This window comes from Mauremys reevesii, linkage group 24, assembly GCF_016161935.1.
Source record: "Mauremys reevesii isolate NIE-2019 linkage group 24, ASM1616193v1, whole genome shotgun sequence".
Taxonomy (NCBI): domain Eukaryota; kingdom Metazoa; phylum Chordata; order Testudines; family Geoemydidae; genus Mauremys; species Mauremys reevesii.
Genome location: NC_052646.1, coordinates 9144753 through 9164173, shown reverse-complemented (window position 1 = coordinate 9164173; position 19421 = coordinate 9144753). Strand labels below are relative to the sequence as shown.

At 56.6% G+C, this 19421-nt stretch overlaps 1 protein-coding gene across 5 annotated transcripts in view; it reads right to left on the bottom strand.

Annotated features, from left to right (window-relative positions):
* ARHGAP30 (Rho GTPase activating protein 30) overlaps positions 1 to 19421 on the bottom strand; it is a 54265-nt gene that overhangs the window by 11323 nt on the left and 23521 nt on the right. For 4 of the 5 annotated variants that reach the window (XM_039512072.1, XM_039512073.1, XM_039512075.1 and 1 more), the window contains 7 exons: positions 18425 to 18507; positions 16029 to 16136; positions 15401 to 15528; positions 11234 to 11405; positions 10555 to 10655; positions 8907 to 8984; positions 4722 to 5210 (listed from right to left, as the gene is read on the bottom strand). In XM_039512072.1, the coding sequence (XP_039368006.1) occupies positions 4722 to 5210; positions 8907 to 8984; positions 10555 to 10655; positions 11234 to 11405; positions 15401 to 15528; positions 16029 to 16136; positions 18425 to 18507 (1159 nt within the window). The remainder of the gene's footprint in view (positions 1 to 4721; positions 5211 to 8906; positions 8985 to 10554; positions 10656 to 11233; positions 11406 to 15400; positions 15529 to 16028; positions 16137 to 18424; positions 18508 to 19421) is intronic. The other variant, XM_039512074.1, reaches the window with a different exon arrangement.

Here is a 19421-nt window from a genome sequence, read left to right as displayed (position 1 = left end):
CCCCCGTTCCAGCGCCCCTGGTGTGAGCCCCTCACAATCTGTAGGGCACATTTCCTCTTCCCAATTCCCCAGTGAGGTAGGACAGGGCTACTGTCGTCATTGCAAAGCGAGACACAAAGTGACTCGCACAAAGTCACCCTGGCCAGGGAAAGGACCGTTGGTCTCCGAAGTCCCAGGCTGGCACGCTAACCACTGGGCTAGCCTGCCACTCCCTTGGAGTAGGTGCCGAGACATGCAAACTCGCCAGGGCTGGGCAAACGTCACGGTGGAGATGGAAAGCTTGTGCCAGATTTGACTACGAGATGACAGCCCTGCCAACTGTGTGTGTGTGTGGGGGGGGGGGGGGGAAGGCCAGGTGAAGCCCTAACCTACTCATGCAGCTGTGGCAGAGGAGGAAAGTGGGAGAGAGGCACATTCAGAAACAACATGGGGTAGTGGAAGGGAAAGTTCCCTAAATACGGCCTGTGGGTCTGAGGTCTGGCTGGCTCATCGCTGACCTGCCTCGACTTGGAATGGGGAAGTGAGATGCTGCGGTTGAGTAACAAACTGCTTCAGAGGGCACGTCAACTGCATCTCCTCCCACCCGTGCCTGGGTGTCTGTTGGTTCTGTTGTGTCCTGTCTGTGCTGGACTGTGAGCTCCCTAGGGCGTGGGCTGGCTCTGTGATTTGCATGTACAGCACCTAGCTCTATAGGGCCCTGATCCCTTCTTGAGGTCCTTAGACGCTGCCACAGCAGAGCAGAACGCAGCCTGCGGGTCAACTCCGGTCATAAGCAAAGACGATTTGAAACCGAACTGGACCCAAGTTTGGGTCCAAGTCATAGGCACCGACTTCCCTGCTTTCCTGTGGGTGCTTGACCCCTCTCTTCCCCCAGCCCTGCCCCCCACTCCAACTCTTCCATGGGGCCCCACCCCTGCCCCCTGCCTCTTCCCACCCCACCCCTGTGCCTATTCCAACCCCTTCCCCAAAGTCTCCACCCCCTCCCTGCCAATATTCCAACCCCTTCCCCAAATCCCCCCCGGCCCCGCCTCTTCCCTGCCTCCTCCCCCATGAGCGCCACGTTCCCGCTCCCCCCCCCCCGAGTGTGCTAAAGCTGCCAAACAGCTGTTTGGAGGTGGCCGGGCGGGAAACGCTGGGAGGTAGGTGGAGGAGTTGGGATGTGGCACGTTTGGTGGGGAGGAGGAGGTGGGCAGGGGGTGAGGGGAACTTGGCTGCCGGTAGGTGCCGAGCACCCACTAATTTTTCTCTGTGGGTGCTCCAGCCCCGGAGCACCCTTGGAGTCAGTGCCTATGGTCCCAGTGCCTTTCGCAAAGTCTAGGGTTCTGGATCCAGGGTTCTCATTCAGGCCGACCTCTAGTTCTTAATCTCAAAAGTTCCTCGTCCTCACGGCGAGGTGAAATTTAAAAACACAAGTCCAGGTAACACTTAAAAACACAACAACCGCTGGGGATAAAAGTCTAATTGAACTCCAGGAGCAGAAAAGTCCCGATCACCCATCCAATTCCCCCGCAAACTACAGCGCGGTAACACACACAACCAATGAAACGCAAGGCGGGAGCCATCCAGCATCAGAACCAATTCTCTGGCTGAGAGCACCCCGCGGGCAGGGCACTTCCCAGCTGATGAGAGCTGCTGCTTCTTACCTCTATAGCTGCCACCCTACATGTACAGCTGCTTCCCTGTCTGAACTTGAGCTCAGGTCCTGGTTGAAGCAGATGCCCTCACAATACTTAATGGACTATAAGGCTCCCAGTTCTGCATTAGGACACACCCAGAAATTAGTGCTAGGTCGCTTGTTGTAAAGAGGGTGGTGAGCAAATTGTTCTCTTGAGTTCAGGAGGAGGAGGATTGGCTTAAACTGCAGCAAGGGTTTAGGTTAGATATTAGGAAAAGCTTTCTAGCCTAAGCTCTGGAACAGGTGACCCAGGGAGGCAGGGCCCCCCAGAGGATTCAGGGGGCCTGGGGTCCTCGGCGGCGGGGGGCCCCCGCTTTGGCGGTAATTCGGTGGCGGGGGGTCCTTCCGCTCCGGGACCTGCCGCCAAAGTGCCCCGAAGACCTGCGGCGAGGGGCCCCCGCCACCGAATTACCGCCGAAGACCCAGCTCTTCGGCGGCGGGTCCCGGGGCGGAAGGACCCCCCGCTGCGGGTCTTCGGGGCACTTCGGCGGCGGGTCCCGGAGCGGAAGGACCCCCCGCCGCTGAATTACCGACGACGACGACGACCCAGAGCCGGGGCCCCCGGAGTGAATGAAGGACCCCGCTCCAGGGGCCCTGAAAAACTCTCGTGGGGGCCCCTGTGGGGCCTGGGGCAAATTGCCCCACTTGCCCCCCCCCCTGGGCGGCCCTGCAGGGAGGCTGTGGAATCCCCAGCCTGGTGATTTTTAAGAAGAGGTTGGACGAACACTTGTCAGGGATTGGCAGGGTTTACACAATCCTGCCTCAGCACGGGGCGAAGGACGAGATGTCCTTCCAGCCCTCCAGATCTCTGATTCTACAATGTTGCAAGTACACTCACAGCTAGAGCCCTACGCAGACACAAAATTTGTATCCGCATCCAATCAGTGATGCGCAAACATGGTCCGTGGATATAAAGTGGAAAGCCGCAGATTTGCAGGGTTCTACTCACAGCCCCAGTGCATCAGCTACTGCAAAGAGAAACAGAAACCTGAACTTGGCCCTGGGCACGGGGAGAAGCTTGTCAGTTTACCTGTAAAATCTATTTGCAATTTTCACATCATTGCACGTTTTGGGCTCAGGAGATCTTAAAACTCAGGTCGATTTAGGCTCAAAAATGCAGGAGTTTGGTACAAAACACAATGTAAAAACCCCAAATCAGTTAGTCACATTTCAATTCAATTTGGGGTTAGTATCGTTTTTGTTTCAATTCCAATTGAAACAGTTTTTCATTTGGATTTCACCCCCCTGTGGCGTGTGCAACCACAACAGCGGGGCATTGGGCTAGCTCCGTGACACTCAGACGGAGCCTCGGGAGCAGCACGTGGCTTGTTCATGTGGCTCCTGCAGCTCTTTGCAGAACCCGATATTAAAACACGGTGTGATTTCATTATTAACCAGTCTGAGTTATTAACCAAGCAGGACGCTTTTACTGTGTCCGTTACCAATTGGAGAATACTTGGTCAGTCATTTTGCTGTGAGAATAACAGATATATGTAGTAAATGAAAGAATGAATTCACACGCCCGTGGCTCTTTGGGGTAATGCTGATCACTAATTTGGCTCCTGAACCGCTGAGGTCTGAGTATCACTGTGCTCGGGTAACCCACTGGCCAGGATGTATTACCAGCCTTCCCGACTCTATGCCTGAGGATGCGAGTCTGTTATCGCCCCGCATAGGCAGCCGTAACTCTTTCATTCAAGCTGTAGCCACTCCTGATGCCAGCTCCGGAGATCCCCAGTGCCGTCACACCAGAAAGTGAAACTGACACGTCTGTCGATTTCACAGAAAGGAGTCAGTGGTGAAATGTATTTTAGACTTCAGAGATTCTTTACATTTCTTTCTCCTCTGTAGTACTTAGAGTCTAAGCCCCTTGCACAAGGAACTGGGGTTTGTACAGCTCCTGACGCTACAGAGTCCTGGTCCATGCACTATGGGAGAGGTTTTCAACCTGTAGGCCACAGACCTCTGGAGCTCTGCAGATTACGTCTAAGATTTCCAAAGGGGTCCGCACCTGTATTCAAAATATTTTAGGGGTCTACCAATGAAAAAAGGTTGAAAACCACTGCACTACAGTAATAAGAATAATTTATAATAGGTGGGGAATTTTTCATCTTTAATTTGACAGTGTCCCTATTTGTGCTGTTGTTTTTTGCTTTTTTGGTTATTAATATTCTAAGGACCATTTAAGGCAATTCAATCCCGAGAATGCTAAAGGATTAGCAAACCTGCCTTGCAGTGACAGACTCCAGGAGCTCCATCTATTTAGCTTAACAAAGAGAAGGTTAAGGGGTGACGATCACAGTCTATGAGTACCTACATGGGGAACAAACATTCGAGAATGGGCTCATCAGTCTAGCAGAGAAAGGTGGAACAGTATCCAGCGGCTGGAAGTTGAAGCTAGACACATTCAGACTGGAAATCAAGCAGGTATTTTTAACAGGGAGGGTAATTCACAGTTGGAACAATTTCCTGAGAGTGGTGGTGGATGCTCCCTCACTGACAACTTTGATCATGACTTGGTGTTTCTCCAGGGATTATTTTGGGGCATTCCTTGGGTGTTTGGGTGCCTGCAGTTTATTAACTTTCAGCCTTAGAATTCTCTAGCACTTTTTCACCTATACATTTCAAAGCACTTTACAAAGCTGGGTAAGCATCATTGTCTGCATTTCCTCAAGGAGGTGACTGAGGTACAGATTGAGGCCACCCTGGGGGCCAATGGCTGAGCTGGGTGTAGAAAGGAGGGATGAAATGCTGGTCCTCAGGGGAGTTGGGATTTCAATAGGGCCAGGACTTCAGGCTGGGTCTCCTGATTCCCCGTCTCATGCTGTATCTACCTTTGGAAATTCAGCATTAAGACCCAGATCTTCAAACACCAATGGGTGTTAAGTACCTAAACACCTTTGAGGATCTGGGAGTGACTGGGCCAAAGTCACCTAACAGGTGTGTAGCAGAGCTAGGGATGGTGGCGGGATGGGACATGACAGGACCCTCCCCTCAACATGGACCACGCCCGTGAAACAGACCCGAAATGAAACCAGCTGCTTACCCACGTGATCTTCCTCGGGGAGGGGGGTCTTAGCCCCCAGCCCCTCCTCTGCTTCTAGCTCCTTGGACGACCTCTCCAGAGCCTCCTTGTCTAAGGGGCTGTAGCTCAGGGCCGGGCACTCCAGCCCCCGGGTCAGGCGGGACAGGGAGATGTTGGAGGTGATGTGGAAGGGGACGGTGACCGAGAAGGGGACGGAGATATGGACCCCAGCGCACTTCTCTGCCCGGTTCCGCGCAGTCATGGGCGAGCGGCCCTGCGGGGCACCCCCCACCAGCGAGGCCCGGCCGGCCTTGGGGGTCGTGGGCTCTGATTTGGCGCTGGCTTCGCTCTCGGACTCCAGCGTTTGCTGCCCCTCCTCGCCCTGGAATTTCCCGTCGGGGTACTCGTCCGACTCCAGAAAGCTCTCCTCCCGGGAGGAGGGGCTGTCGAAACTCTCGCGGCGCTGGGGGGCCTGTTTCTGTGATCTCTTCCTGCCCAGCCTGGCATTGTCTAGATGCAAAGAGGGAGACAGATCAGAGACCTGAGAGGTGAGTAACGCACTCACCCTGCCCCACATTCACAAATAGGGTGGGTGCCCAAACAGAGGCTGCAGCTGCCCTGTTCTGCGTCGCTAAGCCCCTGTGAAAATCCCAGTGTCTGCATGGGAATCGGGACATTAGCTCGATACCGCCATTTCCCCAAGATTCATTGCAGCAGGAGAAGCAGCACTGCAGCCAGAGCCGCCAGCATATGGAACGCGAGCGTCCGTGCCCGCCCGTCGCGGTGCCGCTTGTAGCACGCAGCAGTGTCAGACTGCAGCAGCCGTTCGGGGGGTGAAGGGGGCGGGGCTCGGTTCATACGGCAGTAACCTTGTGTCGACCGCATTCCGGGAAACGCGGTACATCGCCCGTGATGCTGCCGCACGTGTGTCAAAAAATATCCGCGACGTTCCCAGGGCCTTATGCGGCACCCAGGGGCTGCCCACAGAGACTACAAGTCCCAGCATGCAATGCTCCCTCTTGATCTGAAGCTAGAACCTTGTTTCTGAAGCCTGCAGCTCCACATGAAAGACTTGGGGGGAGGAAAGGGGGATGGTCTGCAGTTGGTCCCTGCCAGGCCAGGATGAGTCTGAGGAGCATGTCAAGGCAGATAGAGGGAAGTCCAGCAGCGATCGCTAAACTCAGGGGCGCCAGGAAGCTACCAGGCTGTCCTCCCACAAAGCCAGATGCCAGATTCAGACCAGGTGTGAGCAGCTGCACCACTGGGGGAAAGGAATGGATTTGCACCAGATTACGGTGGGGACCCGATTCTCAGTTACACTGCGGCCCCTTCGCATCACTCCGGCAGAGCCGAAGGGGCCTTCAAGTGAGTGTGACCGATTTACCCTGGAAGGCAACCGTGTAAAGGGGCGTAATGCCAATGGGGATCAGGCCCCCGGTCTCGATTTGACCCCCTCAAGAGGACTGAACCGAAATGGGGAGAGAAGCAAAGGCTATAGCTAGGGTTGCCAACTTTCTACGATTGTCCTGGAGTTATGTCACGTGATGACACCTCCAGAAATACGTCCAACCCAAACTGGCAACCTTCGCTGTAGGAGAGCCCCAAGAACCGGTTAGACTGCAGCAGGCAGGGCAATTTCTGGTAATAGTTTGGACAACCCTCACTGAATGATGTTCAACCGGATCGCCTCACATTTCAGTGTCTTAGGCGCTGGTTGTATTAAACATGCACGTTTAGGTGTCAGTGGGATTGTACGGAACTTGTCTAGGAGCCCTGGCTCCTGTAAACCTTGTTACGAGCTTCAAGGGACTCTTGAAAACAATGGGCTATGAGAGAAGCGAGCTGTTCGTTATGTAGGTTTCCTAGGCGATACTTGGGAGGCGGGGAAGGCAAATACCCATCCCCGGACCCGACCTTTGGAAATTTCGCCCTGGGGAGGGGAACTTTGTCTACAAATGACCTATTCCCAGGATCAAAAGGCCTAAATGGCATAAAGGAGGAACTCAGATTCATGGGGCTCTTGTTCTGAGCAAAAGGAATTATGAACTTGTAGCCACGGGAAAACCCCTGGCTGGGTTTGATGAACTGTTCCAGCCAGAGCCCTTGCTGGAGTTGGGGGGATCTCTGGCTATTAGCTTGCATGCGGGTAGGTTCTCTGATTGTTTTTAATACCTTTCTTTGTAATGCTTTTCCCTAGAATAAACATACTTGCTGTGTGGTAGCTTAATGGGGGCAAGTACGTTGTTTACTGTCTCTGAGGAGAAAAGTAAAGAAGCTCGGCTTAGGCAGTCTGACTGTGCTGGGGAATTCACGGTGTGTAGGCGTGGAAATACCCTGGCCAGGAGGGAGAGGACTGCGCCTCTCTGCCCAAGAGGGGTGACTCCACTGGAACCAGAAGCGAGACAGTGGGTGTCCTTGCTGGACCATAGCGGGGAGATAGACAAACACCCGTAAGGAGGGGCCCTACCAAATTCGCGGCCATGAAAAACATGTCACGGACCATGAAATCTGGTCTCCCCCCGTGAAAACTGGTCTTTTGTGTGCTTTTACCCTATACGATACAGATTGCACGGGGGAGACCAGCGTTTCTCAAACTGGGGGGACTGACCCAAAAGGGAGTTGCAGGAGGGTCGCAAGGTTATTTCAGGGGATCGCGGTACTGCCACCCTTACTTCTGCGCTGCTGCCTTCAGAGCTGGGCAGGGCCGCCCGGGGCGGGGCAAGTGGGGCAATTTGCCCCGGGCCTCACAGGGGCCCCCACGAGAGTTTTTCGGGGCCCCTGGAGCGGGGTCTTTCACTCACTCCGGGGGCCCCGGAAAACTCTTGCGGGGCCCGGGCCCCTGGAGCTTCTTCTGCTCCGGGTCTTCGGCGGTGGGGGGTCCTTCCACCCTGGGGCAGAAGGACCCCCCTCCGCTGAATTACCGCTGAAGCGAGACCTGCTGCCAAAGTGCCGGGTCTTCTGCGGTAATTCGACGGCAAGGGGCCCCCTCCACGGGTCTTCAGGGCACTTTGGCGGCAGGTCCTGGAGCGGAAGGACCCCCCGCCGCCAAATTACTGCCGAAGCGGGGGCCCCCCACCGCCAAAGACCCCAGAGCCCCTGAATCCTCCGGGTGGCGCTGGAGCTGGGCAGCCGTAGAGTGGCGGCTGCTGGCTGAGGGCCCAGCTCTGCAAGCAGCAGCACAGAAGTAAGGGTGGCAATACCCTACCACGCCGTCCTTACCTCTGCGCTGCTGGTGGCGATGGCTCTGCCTTCAGAGCTGGGCTCCCGGCAGGGCCGTCCCTAGCCATTTTGGTGCCCTACGCAGCCCCCCCACGGGGTGTGTGTGTGGGGCCCCAGGCCTCCGGGGGGAGAGATGGCCCCAGGCTTCTGCAGGGAGGCAGGAGCAGACTTGGGGGGCAGGGGGGAAACCGCCCCCCAGCACTCACCGGCAGAGCGGAGCGGGTTGGGGCCGGGTCCCTCCACTTCCTGCCACCCAGTGAGTGCAGGGCAGGCCCGACCCCGCACTCATGGGGCGGCAGGAAGTGGAGTGACCTGGCCCCAGCCCGTTCCGCTCTGGCTCCAGGCTGTTTCCCCTGGCTCCCAGCCCCCAGTGAGTGTAGGGCACCCAACCCCTGCTGCAGTCCCCAGGGGAGTGGGGCGGGGCTGGGGTGGAGCTGGGGAGGGAAGAGGTGGGCAGGGGCGGAGCAGAGGTGCAGGCTTTGGGGAAGGGGTAGAATGGGGGCGGGGCTGGGGCAGAGCAGGGGCTGGAGCAACACACAGCCCAAATTTCCTGGTGCCCTGTGCAGCTGCGTACTTTGCATACGGGTAAGGACGGCCCTGGCTCCCAGCAGCCGCCACTCTCCAGCTGCCCAGCAATGAAGGCAGCACCGCCGCCAGCAGCAGCACAGAAGTGAGGGGAGCAGTACCGCAACCCCCCCTACAATAATCTTGCAACCCCCCCACATGTCCTTTTTCGGTCAGGACCCCTACAGTTACACCACCGTGAAACTTCACATTTAAATAGCTGAAATCATGAAATTTACGATTTTTAAAATCCTATGACCATGAAATTGACCAAAATGGACCGTGAAGCTGGTAGGTCCCTACCCCTAAGTGGTGGTCTGGGGAAAATGACTCATGCCTTAGCACTGGGGGATGGGCTAGATGGCCTCCTGAGGTCCCTTCCAGCCCCACATTTTTACAATGTGCCAGGATTTCTCCACCTACCATCGTTAGCGTCCGGCACAGAGCTGAGGGAGTCCATGCTTTTGGCCGGCCGCAAGCTAATTTTATTGGATTTGTCGTCTGCAAAAGAAACACAGTACACAGCTGAACAGGAGTGAACGTCTGTCAGAGAATGGAAAATATCAGAGGGGGAGCCGTGTTAGTCTGGATCTGTAAAAAGCAACAGAGAGTCCTGTGGCACCTTATAGACTAACAGACGTATTGGAGCATGAGCTTTCGTGGGTGAATACCCACTTCGTCAGAAATGTAATGGAAATTTCCAGAGGCAGGTATAAATATGCAGGCCAGAATCAGTCTGGAGATAACGAGGTTAGTTCAATCAGGGAGGATGAGGGTTTCTCCTCCCTTGGTGTTCACACCTCAACTGCTAGAAGACAGCCTCACCCTCCCAGATTGAACTAACCTCGTTATCTCCAGACTGATTCTGGCCTGCATATTTATACCTGCCCCTGGAAATTTCCATTACGTGTGTCTGACAAAGTGGGTATTCACCCACGAAAGCTCATGCTCCAGTACATCTGTTAGTCCATAAGGTGCCCCAGGACTCCTTGTTGCTTTTTACAGTGAATGGAAGACTCTCAGGGCAGGTCTACACTACAGCCGCTACAGAGGCACAGCGGCTGTGCCGCCGTGGTGCCATAGCATGGATGCTTCCTACCACGGAAGGGGTTTTCCGTCGCTGTAGTTAACCCACCTTTCCAGGAGGCGATAGCTAGGGCTACACCGGGGGTCAGGTCAACCTAACTCCAGCACTCAGAGCGCAAATTTTTTCACAGCCCTGAACGACGTAGCTGGGTCAATCTAGTTTTTAAGCGTAGACCTGGCCTGAGACGCCAGCTAGTAGAAGCAGCTGCAGAAGCAGCCAAAGTAGGGATTGCTGCACTGAGTGGGGGAGGGGGTAAAATGGGACCCAGCCTGGACCACCCCTCCCCACTGCACCTCACAGACCCAGAACTCTGCAGAGGAGACACCCTCCACCCCCCCCCATGCACACACACAAACTCTGGGGACCATATCGATTTCCTCCAAGTGTTGGATGAAAACATATCAAAATGTTTCATTTAGACTTTATCATTTTAATTGCATTGTATTGCATTTCATTTCATTCTATTGCATCGTATTGTATTCTACTGCATTGCATTTCATTCTATTGCATCATATTGTATTCTATTGCATTGTATTGCTTTGCATTGCATTCTATTGCATCATATTGTATTGTATTGCATTGCATTGCATTCTATTGCATTGCATTATTATAACACTGAAACAAGCACTTTCACCTTATGAGAAAGAACCGCTTGGATATTTCCAAACCATTTTTTCCCCAGACATTTTGGTTTGTGGGGAATTTTGAAATTTCAGCTTTTTGTTCGGACAGAAGGAGATTCCAAAATGTGGGGATTTCCCGTGGGATGGACACTCCGAGTTCCAGGCAGTTCTATTCCTGTTAGCAGAGGCCAGTCATCATGGGAAAGGCCCTCATGGAAAGTCCAGCAGTTGCATGGGGAGCGCGAACAGAACCAGCAAGGAAGGGAAGAGCCCCCAGCAAGCCAGACCCAATTAACCCCTCATTCTCCATTCTTCTAGCCTGCCGTTTCCTCCCTCAGTTCTCTCCCTCCCCACCCCGTACCTTTCTCCTCTGCCTTGGCCAGCTTGCGTTTGGAGTCATTGCTGGATCTGCCCAGGTTGAAGATCGACCTCCATTTCTTTACCTTCAAGGAGCCTTTTCTTCTGTGAAGAATGGCAGAGGTTAGAACAGCACCCACAGGCAGGGGGCTCCTGTGCAGAGGGAGCCTGTGTCTGCGGGGTGTGGGTGTTGCTTGCACCACTGGGCCCTGTGGGGTGGGACACATCAGGACTCTCCGTCATGGTCTGAGCGGGTGCTCTGCGTGCGCTCCCCTGTGGGCTGTGTTAGTCCAGCTCCTGTGTATCTCTGACCCTGTCACGGTGTGTGCCTGGGCACATGCGTGGGTATATTCACTGTCGCCCTCTAGTGAATGGAGCCTGTCAGTGCTACTTGTCTACAGGCAGAGCTGGTCGATTCGCCAGCCATTTGCCCAGCAGGCACGGACCTGCGATTTCCATTTCTTCTCCCGCGTGCCCCAGTCTATACATGGTCAGGGACCATCCCCCTGGGGAATCAGGTGCATTAGAGCACAGATGATGTGTGAAAGCATCTAGCGTTTGGTGCATTTCCTCGTTCCAACCCCTGCTCCCGGGGACCAATCTGCACCCGGGGCACTGGGGATGAAACCCAGGCAGCTGGTAAAGCCCAGACGGAGAAGGGAGGGGAGGGACGGGGCCCGTACTTGTGGTCGTTGAGCTCGATGATGGTGTGGTAGGGGCGGATCTGTGGCGGGCCGTCTCCCTGGTTCAGCATGGCAGGCAAGTTGTAGGACATGGTCTGGCTGTCGGGGTGGACTCCTGGCAACCCCAAGCCGGATAGGAGGAGAGATTTCCGGAAGTTCTCGCGGTCACTTCCTAGGATGGGGAAACAAACACCCGGATGATTCAGCTGGCGCTCTCGGGGCTGGGAGTGGGTGCCAGCGGCTGCCAGCAGGGAGTCTTGGGTCCAAAGACAGTCACAGCCAATGGGAGCCAAGCGCCCGCCTTCAGGCTCAGGAGAAGGAGCCTCCCAGCTCCTTAAGGGAGTAAAACCAGTTAGAGACAAAGGGAGCGACCAGCCAGGCACTAAGCCGCACGGCCAGGCCAGGGCTAATGCAGGTGACTAGCAGGGCTGAGGATAACAGCTGCAGGTGGTGGGTGTTGGAGGCAAAAAAGCCAGGAGAAGCAGTTGTGAGTGTGATATCGGGAGGAAGCAGAGAGGCAGGGCTTCTTGGGCACAGAGCTGCTGGAGGGGCAGACATGGGGATTTCGGAGCAAGGAAACTCCCTGCTGTTGGTTGTTTCTCCTGCAGCAGGAGTCGGTGGACGTGCTCTATAAACAAACATGATTCCACCAAAGAATATCCCTGCCTCATAGCACCGATCTCTCCTCCTATCGGAAACAGCCCCACGAGGCCCCGAATATTGGCAATCCCCTCGGGCCAAAGGGGCAACACCACCATGAGCTCAGAGGCAGTGTGGTCCAGTGGCAAGAGCACTCAGCTGAGACTCTTGGAGACCGGCGTTCTATTCCCAGCTCTGCCACTGATCTCATTGGGTGACTTTGGGCAAGTCACTGCCCCGCCCTGTGCCTCAGTTTCCTCTCCCACTTTGACCTGTCTATTCAGACAGCAAACTCTTTGGGTCAGGGACTGTCTCGCTATGTGTCTACGCAGCACCTGCCATGATGGGATCCTGATATTGTTGGGGGCCTCTGGGCAGCTGGTGTAATATTAGTAACACGTTACAATGGTCTCGTACTTCAGTGGATCTTCTGGGATCCCTCCAATTTGCTTCAAGAGGTTGATGGGCCAGAACCAGAAGAGATGAGGAGGCCGATACTTGCCATGCCCCCCAGGGCAGAGGGGAAAAGATGAGAGATGGAAAGATAAAGCCAGGCTCAGAGGGCTGGTGAGAGCTGAGTGAAAATCGCCCAGGTCCCTGCTTCTGCATCCCCATGGATGGGGAGGGTTTCCCCACCCCCAAAGCTGGGGGCCGATCAGGGTATCACTGGGCACATTACCAGCAGTCACCCTCTCTTGGCACCCAAGGTGCGGTGACATGCAGGGGTGCTTCCCCTGGCCGTACCCGGCTCCCTTTGCAGGTGCTGAGCGTTCCACCACTGACTGCAGCGGGAGCACGACCGGGCCAATGCAAGTGCTCTGAGACTCCGGTCCGGACGCTGATACCTCGAGACGCTGCCCGGGCCCAAGCAATCGTCCATTTCCTTCTCGACCCCAGGCGGGCGGCCTGTGCCAGCAACGCGGGGGTGGGGAGGGCAGCGTCCCAAACCCTGATCTGCCCATGGGAAGGTGCTCCTGGGGGGCTGTGCACGCTGCGTACCTCACTAAACTCCTGTCCGGCTTTGGCAGGCAGGTGCTGCAAAGGGCAGGAATGTTTCCGCAGCTCAGCCAGGCTGGGCTCGGGGCATGGCTCAGCCCCACCTGGAGAGGAGCCCCGGGCTCATGTGGCCCGCACGTTGTGTTGGGCAGGGTGGGTTCAGCTCTCCCTCCGCCCCCAGATTAGCCATCGCTCTGCGGGGGGAGGAGCCAGCCTGCAGCCAGGAGGCACAATGCCTCTGCCAGCCAGACCCTGGCCGGGAGAGGGGGCTTGGCTTAGTGCTTAGCGGCCTAGGGCTTCGGGAAACAGGGCTTCAATTCCCCACTCTATGGCAGATGCCCCGTGCCTCAGTTTCCCAACTGTACAATGGCTATAATAGCCCTGCCTCCTAGGGGCTCCACTAAAGACAGGGAGGGGCTCTACACCAAGGTGAAGGGGGTCACAGAAGTATCTTAGGGTATGTCTACATGACAATGTAAGGCCAGGGTTAGAGCTCAAGACTAGCCCCCCCACATCTGTCTACACACAAAGTGCTCAGGACCGTGGAGGGTTCAAGTCCTATTGCTTTGCCGTGTAGATGCAGCCGTGCTGGGAGCCTGCCAAAAGCATCCCACAGCCTGACTTTCTGCATCCTCTGGACAGTTGAGTCTTCCCACAACGGGCTAGAGTGGCCACCTTTTGGGAGGGCGCTCGGGAGTCTGGGATACCGGTGGCTCACTGGACTCAGGCCTGCATAATGCAGTGTAGACGCTGGAGCCCCAAGTCGGGACCCAGGGTTCCCCCGACCCGTTCCTAACCTGGGGGGTTACAAACAGGTGTAGCCACTCATGCCCTCGGTTAACAAACCCAGGCTCTGTGAACTCGAGTTCTGCTAAACCAGGGCTTATGCTGCAGTGTAGACAGGCCTTCGGCTAAAGAGTAGCTAAAGCCCAGATCCCCACAGCTTGAAGTGACAGAAGCTTAGGATGGAAGAATCCCATGCACTGCTATAAACTAGGGACCGAGTGGCTAGGCAGCAGTTCTGCAGAGAAGGACCTAGGGGTTACAGTGGACGAGAAGCTGGATATGAGTCAACAGTGTGCCCTTGTTGCCAAGAAGGCTAACGGCATTTTGGGCTGTATAAGTAGGGGAATTGTCAGCAGATCGAGGGATGTGATCATTCCCCTCTATTCAACATTGGTGAGGCCTCATCTGGAGTCCTGTGTCCAGTTTTGGGCCCCCACTACAAGAAGGATGTGGAAAAATTAGAAAGAGACCAGCAGAGGGCAACAAAAATGATTAGGGGGCTGGAGCACATGACTTATGAGGAGAAGCTGAGGAAACTGGGATTGTTTAGTCTGCAGAAGAGGAGAATGAGGGGGGATTTGATAGCTGCTTTCAACTACCTGAAAGGGGGTTCCAAAGAGGATGGATCTAGACTGTTCTCAGTGGTGGCAGATGACAGAACAAGGAGTGATGGTCTCAAGTTGCAATGAGGGAGGTTTAGGTTGGATGTTTAGGAAAAACATTTTCACTAGGAGGGTGGTGAAGCACTGGAATGGGTTCCCTAGGGAGGTGGTGGAATCTCCTTCCTTAGAGGTTTTTAAGGTCAGGCTTGACAAAGCCCTGGCTGGGATGATTTAGTTGGGTTTGGTCCTGCTTTGAGCAGGGGGTTGGACTAGATACCTCCTGAGGTCCCTTCCACCCCTGATATTCTATGATTCTATGACATCCCAGGCTGGGCCTGTGTTCTCCGAGTGGTGGCAGGACAGGCGCGCCGCACATCACCACACTCAGGACTCCAGCCCCAGTGACCGCAGCCCTTCCCAGGCACTCTCTCCACGGCTCCTCTTGCATCCTGGAGAAGGGCTGGGCCAGGGCCGCCCAGAGGATTCCGGGGGCCCGGGGTCTTCGGCAGCGGGGGGCCCTTCCATTCCGGGACCCGCCGCCGAAGTGCCCCGAAGACCCGCGGCGGGGCCCCCCCCGCCGCCGAATTACCGCCGAAGCCGGACCCGCCGCCGAAGTGCAGCCCGGTCTTCGGCGGTAATTCGGCAGAGGGGGGCCCCTGCCGCGGGTCTTCGGGGCACTTCGGCGGCGGGTCCCGGAACGGAAGGGCCCCCCGCCGCCGAATTACCGCCGAAGACCGAGCTGAACTCGGCGGCGGGTCCCACTCCGTCTTCGGCGGTAATTCGCCAGCGGGGGGTCCTTCCGCCCCGGAGCGGAAGGACCCCCCTCCGGTGAAGACTGGGAGCAGAAAAAGCTCCTGCGCCCGGCCCCGCAAGAGTTTTCTGGGCCCCCCCGGAGCGAGTGAAGGACCCCGCTCCAGGGGCCCCGAAAAACTCTGGTGGGGGCCCCTGTGGGGCTCGGGGCCTGGGGCAAATTGCCCGTCTTGCCCCCCCCCCCGGGCGGCCCTGGGCTGGGCTGGCCCTGTGGTGCAGAGCCAGGTCCGGCAGGGCCTGCCAGTCACCTCCGCACGGGGCAGGTGACCTGGGTGGTGCGAAGCCCCTGGAGCTACTGGGGCTCAGCACCAGGGCAGGGCACCAAAGGACCTACCGCAGAGAGGGGCGTCTCTGAAGAGCTGCTCCACGTGGGTGAGGATGAACTCCACGACGATGGACTGCACCCGCACCTCCATGAAGGCAGCCGTGCCGTTGAACCCAGAGGCCTCGATGTCCTTAGATCTGGAGGGGAGGGACGGGGGAGGCGTGGCTGAGAAGGTGAACGCTGCTGGGATCCAGCCCACCTCCTCCCCTCACACTCTGCCCGTTCCCCGCCGCGGGGCAGAGGTTCCAGGCAGGGGGGCACCCTTTGGCTTTGGCTTGGGGCTAGCGTGCTGCTAGAGGGGACCCCACGCGTGTGGGCAGAGGAGCACAGAGCAACTCGCCTGGGTGTTTGGGGAGAATGTGGCAAGAGGGGGCTGTCCTGTTAAAATGGTTTCCTCTCCCCTTCCCACACCCTTCTCCTGTCGCTAACTGTTCTCCCCGGCCTCACTTCCTCCCCATCTCTCCGTCTCTCCAGGCTGGTGTCACATTCCATCCCCATCCCTCCCAGCTACAGGGTCTATGGCACCAAGGCTGGTCCCCTTCACCCAGGAACCCTCCTCCCTGCCTCTGGCACTGCCTCAGCCTGCCCAGCGTGACCAAAGCAACAGGGGTCCCTGGCTCCACCTGCTGACTCTCACCTGAGCAGGTTGGGTGCCCAGACGATGGCCAGGTTCCTGGCGTGCATGTTGGTCTGGGAGCTGTAGGAAGCCATGTGAACCAGATGTCTCATCAGAAACTCCAGGGTCCTACAGCAGCCAAGGCAAGAGGAGGAGACGCTCGCATGAAGACGGCACGGCACAGAGGGAGAGATTCAAAATTCTGGGCTGGAGACCGGTGCCACGCAGGGATGCCAGGCGGGATCAGACCCAGCTAGCCCAGTGTCCTGTCTCTGACAGTGGCCAGCACCAGGTGCAGCCAGGGAAGCTGTAACCACCACCCAGCAGTGGCTGTGGGACAGTCGGCCCCCGTGGTCCCACCCCGGGCTCTACCAGTCAGAGCCTCCTCCCCCTGCCTCTATCTCCCAGAGGCTACTGAAGCCAAACCGGGAGATTTTAGGTGCTAAAAGTCTAGCGGCCAGTGGGCTAAGACAGGCTCCACGGCACATCCCTGCGGCCCCTGAGGGGCAGGGGGTCTCTGTGCACAGCTCCCACCTCGAGCACCAACTCTGCAGCTCCCATTGGCCAGGAACTGCAGCCAATGGGAGCTGCGGGGGCGGTGCCTGCGGGCAGTGCACAGAGACCCCCGCCCCCCCTGCCTAGGAGCCACTACCAGAGAAATGTGCCTGTTGCTTTCAGGAGTCGCCTGAGGTAAGCACCGCTCGGCCGGTGCCCGCACCCCTTCCCACACCTAAACTCCCCCCCAGAGCCCGCAGCCCCTCCTGCACCCCAACCCCCTCCCATCCTGGGGAAAGTGAGTGAGGGTGGGGGAGAGCGAGCGATACAGAGGGAGGGAGGATGGAGTGAGCAGGGGGCAGGAAGAGGTGGGGCAGGGGCGGAGCCTGGGGCTGAGCAGGGGAGCTTGGGTGTCTCCGAAAAATGTTAAGTCAAAATGGGGGTCCTCAGGTTGTTAAAGTTGGAGAACTGCTGCTCTGGATAGTCCTGTTGCCCAGATCCTGACCAGTCCCCCTGGGAATCTTTTTGAGTTCTGGGCATCAGTGACATCTTGCGGCAGTGAGTTCCACAGGCCGATCACATGATGCGTGAAAATGTTTGGGATTTCCCATCTGCCTGTGTCATTGCCTGTCCTTTGTTCTTGTGTTATGAGACTGGGCCAATGGAAGCCCCCAATCTCCCTTCTCTAGACTATTCAGTCCCCTCTCATTCATCCCCTCTCTAAGGTAACAGGGTTGACCACGTCAAAACTTTTCATAGCAGAGCATCTCCAGGTCCTGGATCATCCCATCTCCTTTGTCTGACCCCTCTAGTTCTGCACTGTCCCATCTATGGCGGTGAGTCCAGGCCTGCACAGTACTGGACTGGCGGTGCTGAAGATGGCATGCCCTGTTTATTCACAGGACACACAGCCCCTGGTTTTCACCCGAGCCCCTCAGCTGGATCCTGGCTGATGGAGAATCCCCCTGGCAGAAGTTGTGCAGTGGCTCTTAAAGGACCACAGACCAGTGGCAAAAGTTAAAGCAGCCCCTAGGCTGCTCTAACTTGCATCAGGGCTGGCGCAGACCAGTGCACTGACCATGGGGCCAGACCCACTCCACAGTCCAGTGCTGAGCGAAGGTCTGACACAGGAGAGACTCTGGCCCATAGAGAGTAGCAGCAGCGGAGCCAGGTTCCCTCCCACTGCCCTGCCAGGCCTCGGCCCCGTGGGCCGGCTCCGCCTCGGTGACATCTCTGCCTGAGCCAGCTGAGAGTGGAAGGGGGGCCGTGTCCTCAGACACAAGACCCCGGGGGAGACCCGGCCTCAGCTCCTGGAACATCTGTAGGCTCCTTTCCACGGGCCAGTAGGAGGGGCGAGGCCTGGCTGGGGAGAGGCTGTGTTCGACATTGTCCTAGCTCTGCTCCAGTGATCAAACTCCCACTCACCCCGATGGGGGCTGACACTGAGCGCAACGGACAACGCTGCCAAAGTGTGGGGAGCCCCCCAGGTCCCCGATCAGCAGCCGCACTGCAGGGGCTGGCCACAGAGAGGAGAGCTGCAGTCTCTCCTCTGACTGGATGGCCATGGGCGAAGGGGCTACCCGGGCTGCAGGAGAGGGCAGGCCAAGCGCCTGAGCTCCCCGCTGGGCGACGTGCCCCCCCGCCCCCCTGTATGATCTGCAGCACACGGGGGATCAGCCAGAGCTCTCAGGCAGTGGGAGGGCCGGAGAGCAAGGGGCCAGCATGGGCGCAGAAGGGGAGCTGGGTCCCCCATGGCCTGTGCCCTTTGATCTTCAAAACTCAAGGGATTTTTGTATGGCTGCGCCCATGTAGCCCTGCCCTGGCCACCCCCAAGGGCTCCCCTGAGGCTTTTGCTAACACATCACGCTCACTCCTAGGGGCCCTAGGGTGGGGTGAGGGTCACCCCCCACCCTCCACAGTACCTGTAGTGTGGGGATGGAAGCTCCTTCAGCACCTCTTTGATTTTCACCAGCCGTCCCTCCTCCATCTGGATGGCCACGGCATCCTGGGAAAAAAGCAAAAGTCGTAAGAACATAAGAACAGCCAGACTGGGTCAGAGCAAAGATCCATCTAGCCCAATATCCTGTCTTCTGACAGTGGTCAATGCCAGGTGCTCCAGAGGGAATGAACAGAACAGGTGATCATCAAGTGATCCATCCCCTGTCACCCATTCCCAGCTTCTGGCAAACAGAGGCTGGGGACACCATCCCTGCCCATCCTGGCTAATAGCCATTGATGGACCTGTCCTCCAGGAACTTATCTAGTTCTTTTTTGAACCCTGTTATGGTCCTGGCCTTCACAACATCCCCTGGCAAGGAGTTCCACAGGTTGACTGTGTGTTGTGTGAAGAAATACTTTCTTTTGCTTGTTTTAAACCTGCTGCCTATTAATTTCATTTGGTGACCCCTAGTTCTTGTGTTTATGAGAAGGAGTAAATAACACTTCCCTATTCACTTTCTCCACGCCAGTCATGATTTTATAGACGTCTATCATATCCCCCCTTAATCGTCTCTTTTCCAAACTGAACAGTCCCAGTTTTATTAATCTCTCCTCATACAGAAGCCGTTCCATACCCCTCATCATTTCTGTGGTCCTTTTCCGTACTGTTTCCAATTCCAATATATCTTTTTTGAGATAGGGCAACCAGCTCTGCACGCAGTATTCAAGATGTGGCATATATAGCGGCAATATGATAGAGAGAGAAGAATCCAGACTTTCCTTTCCACTCCCCCTTCTCTGCCATCTCTCACCAGCGTCCTCACAGCATGTCCCAGGGTGGGGTGGGAGTGGTTGCAGGGTTCCACCAAGCCCAGCCCAGCCCTGGACCAAGGACACAACCCAAGGCCGCTATGACTTCAGAGCAAGGCCATACAGCGCCTCACACCCGCTGCCCTGGAGCTCTGGGATCTTTCCTTTTGT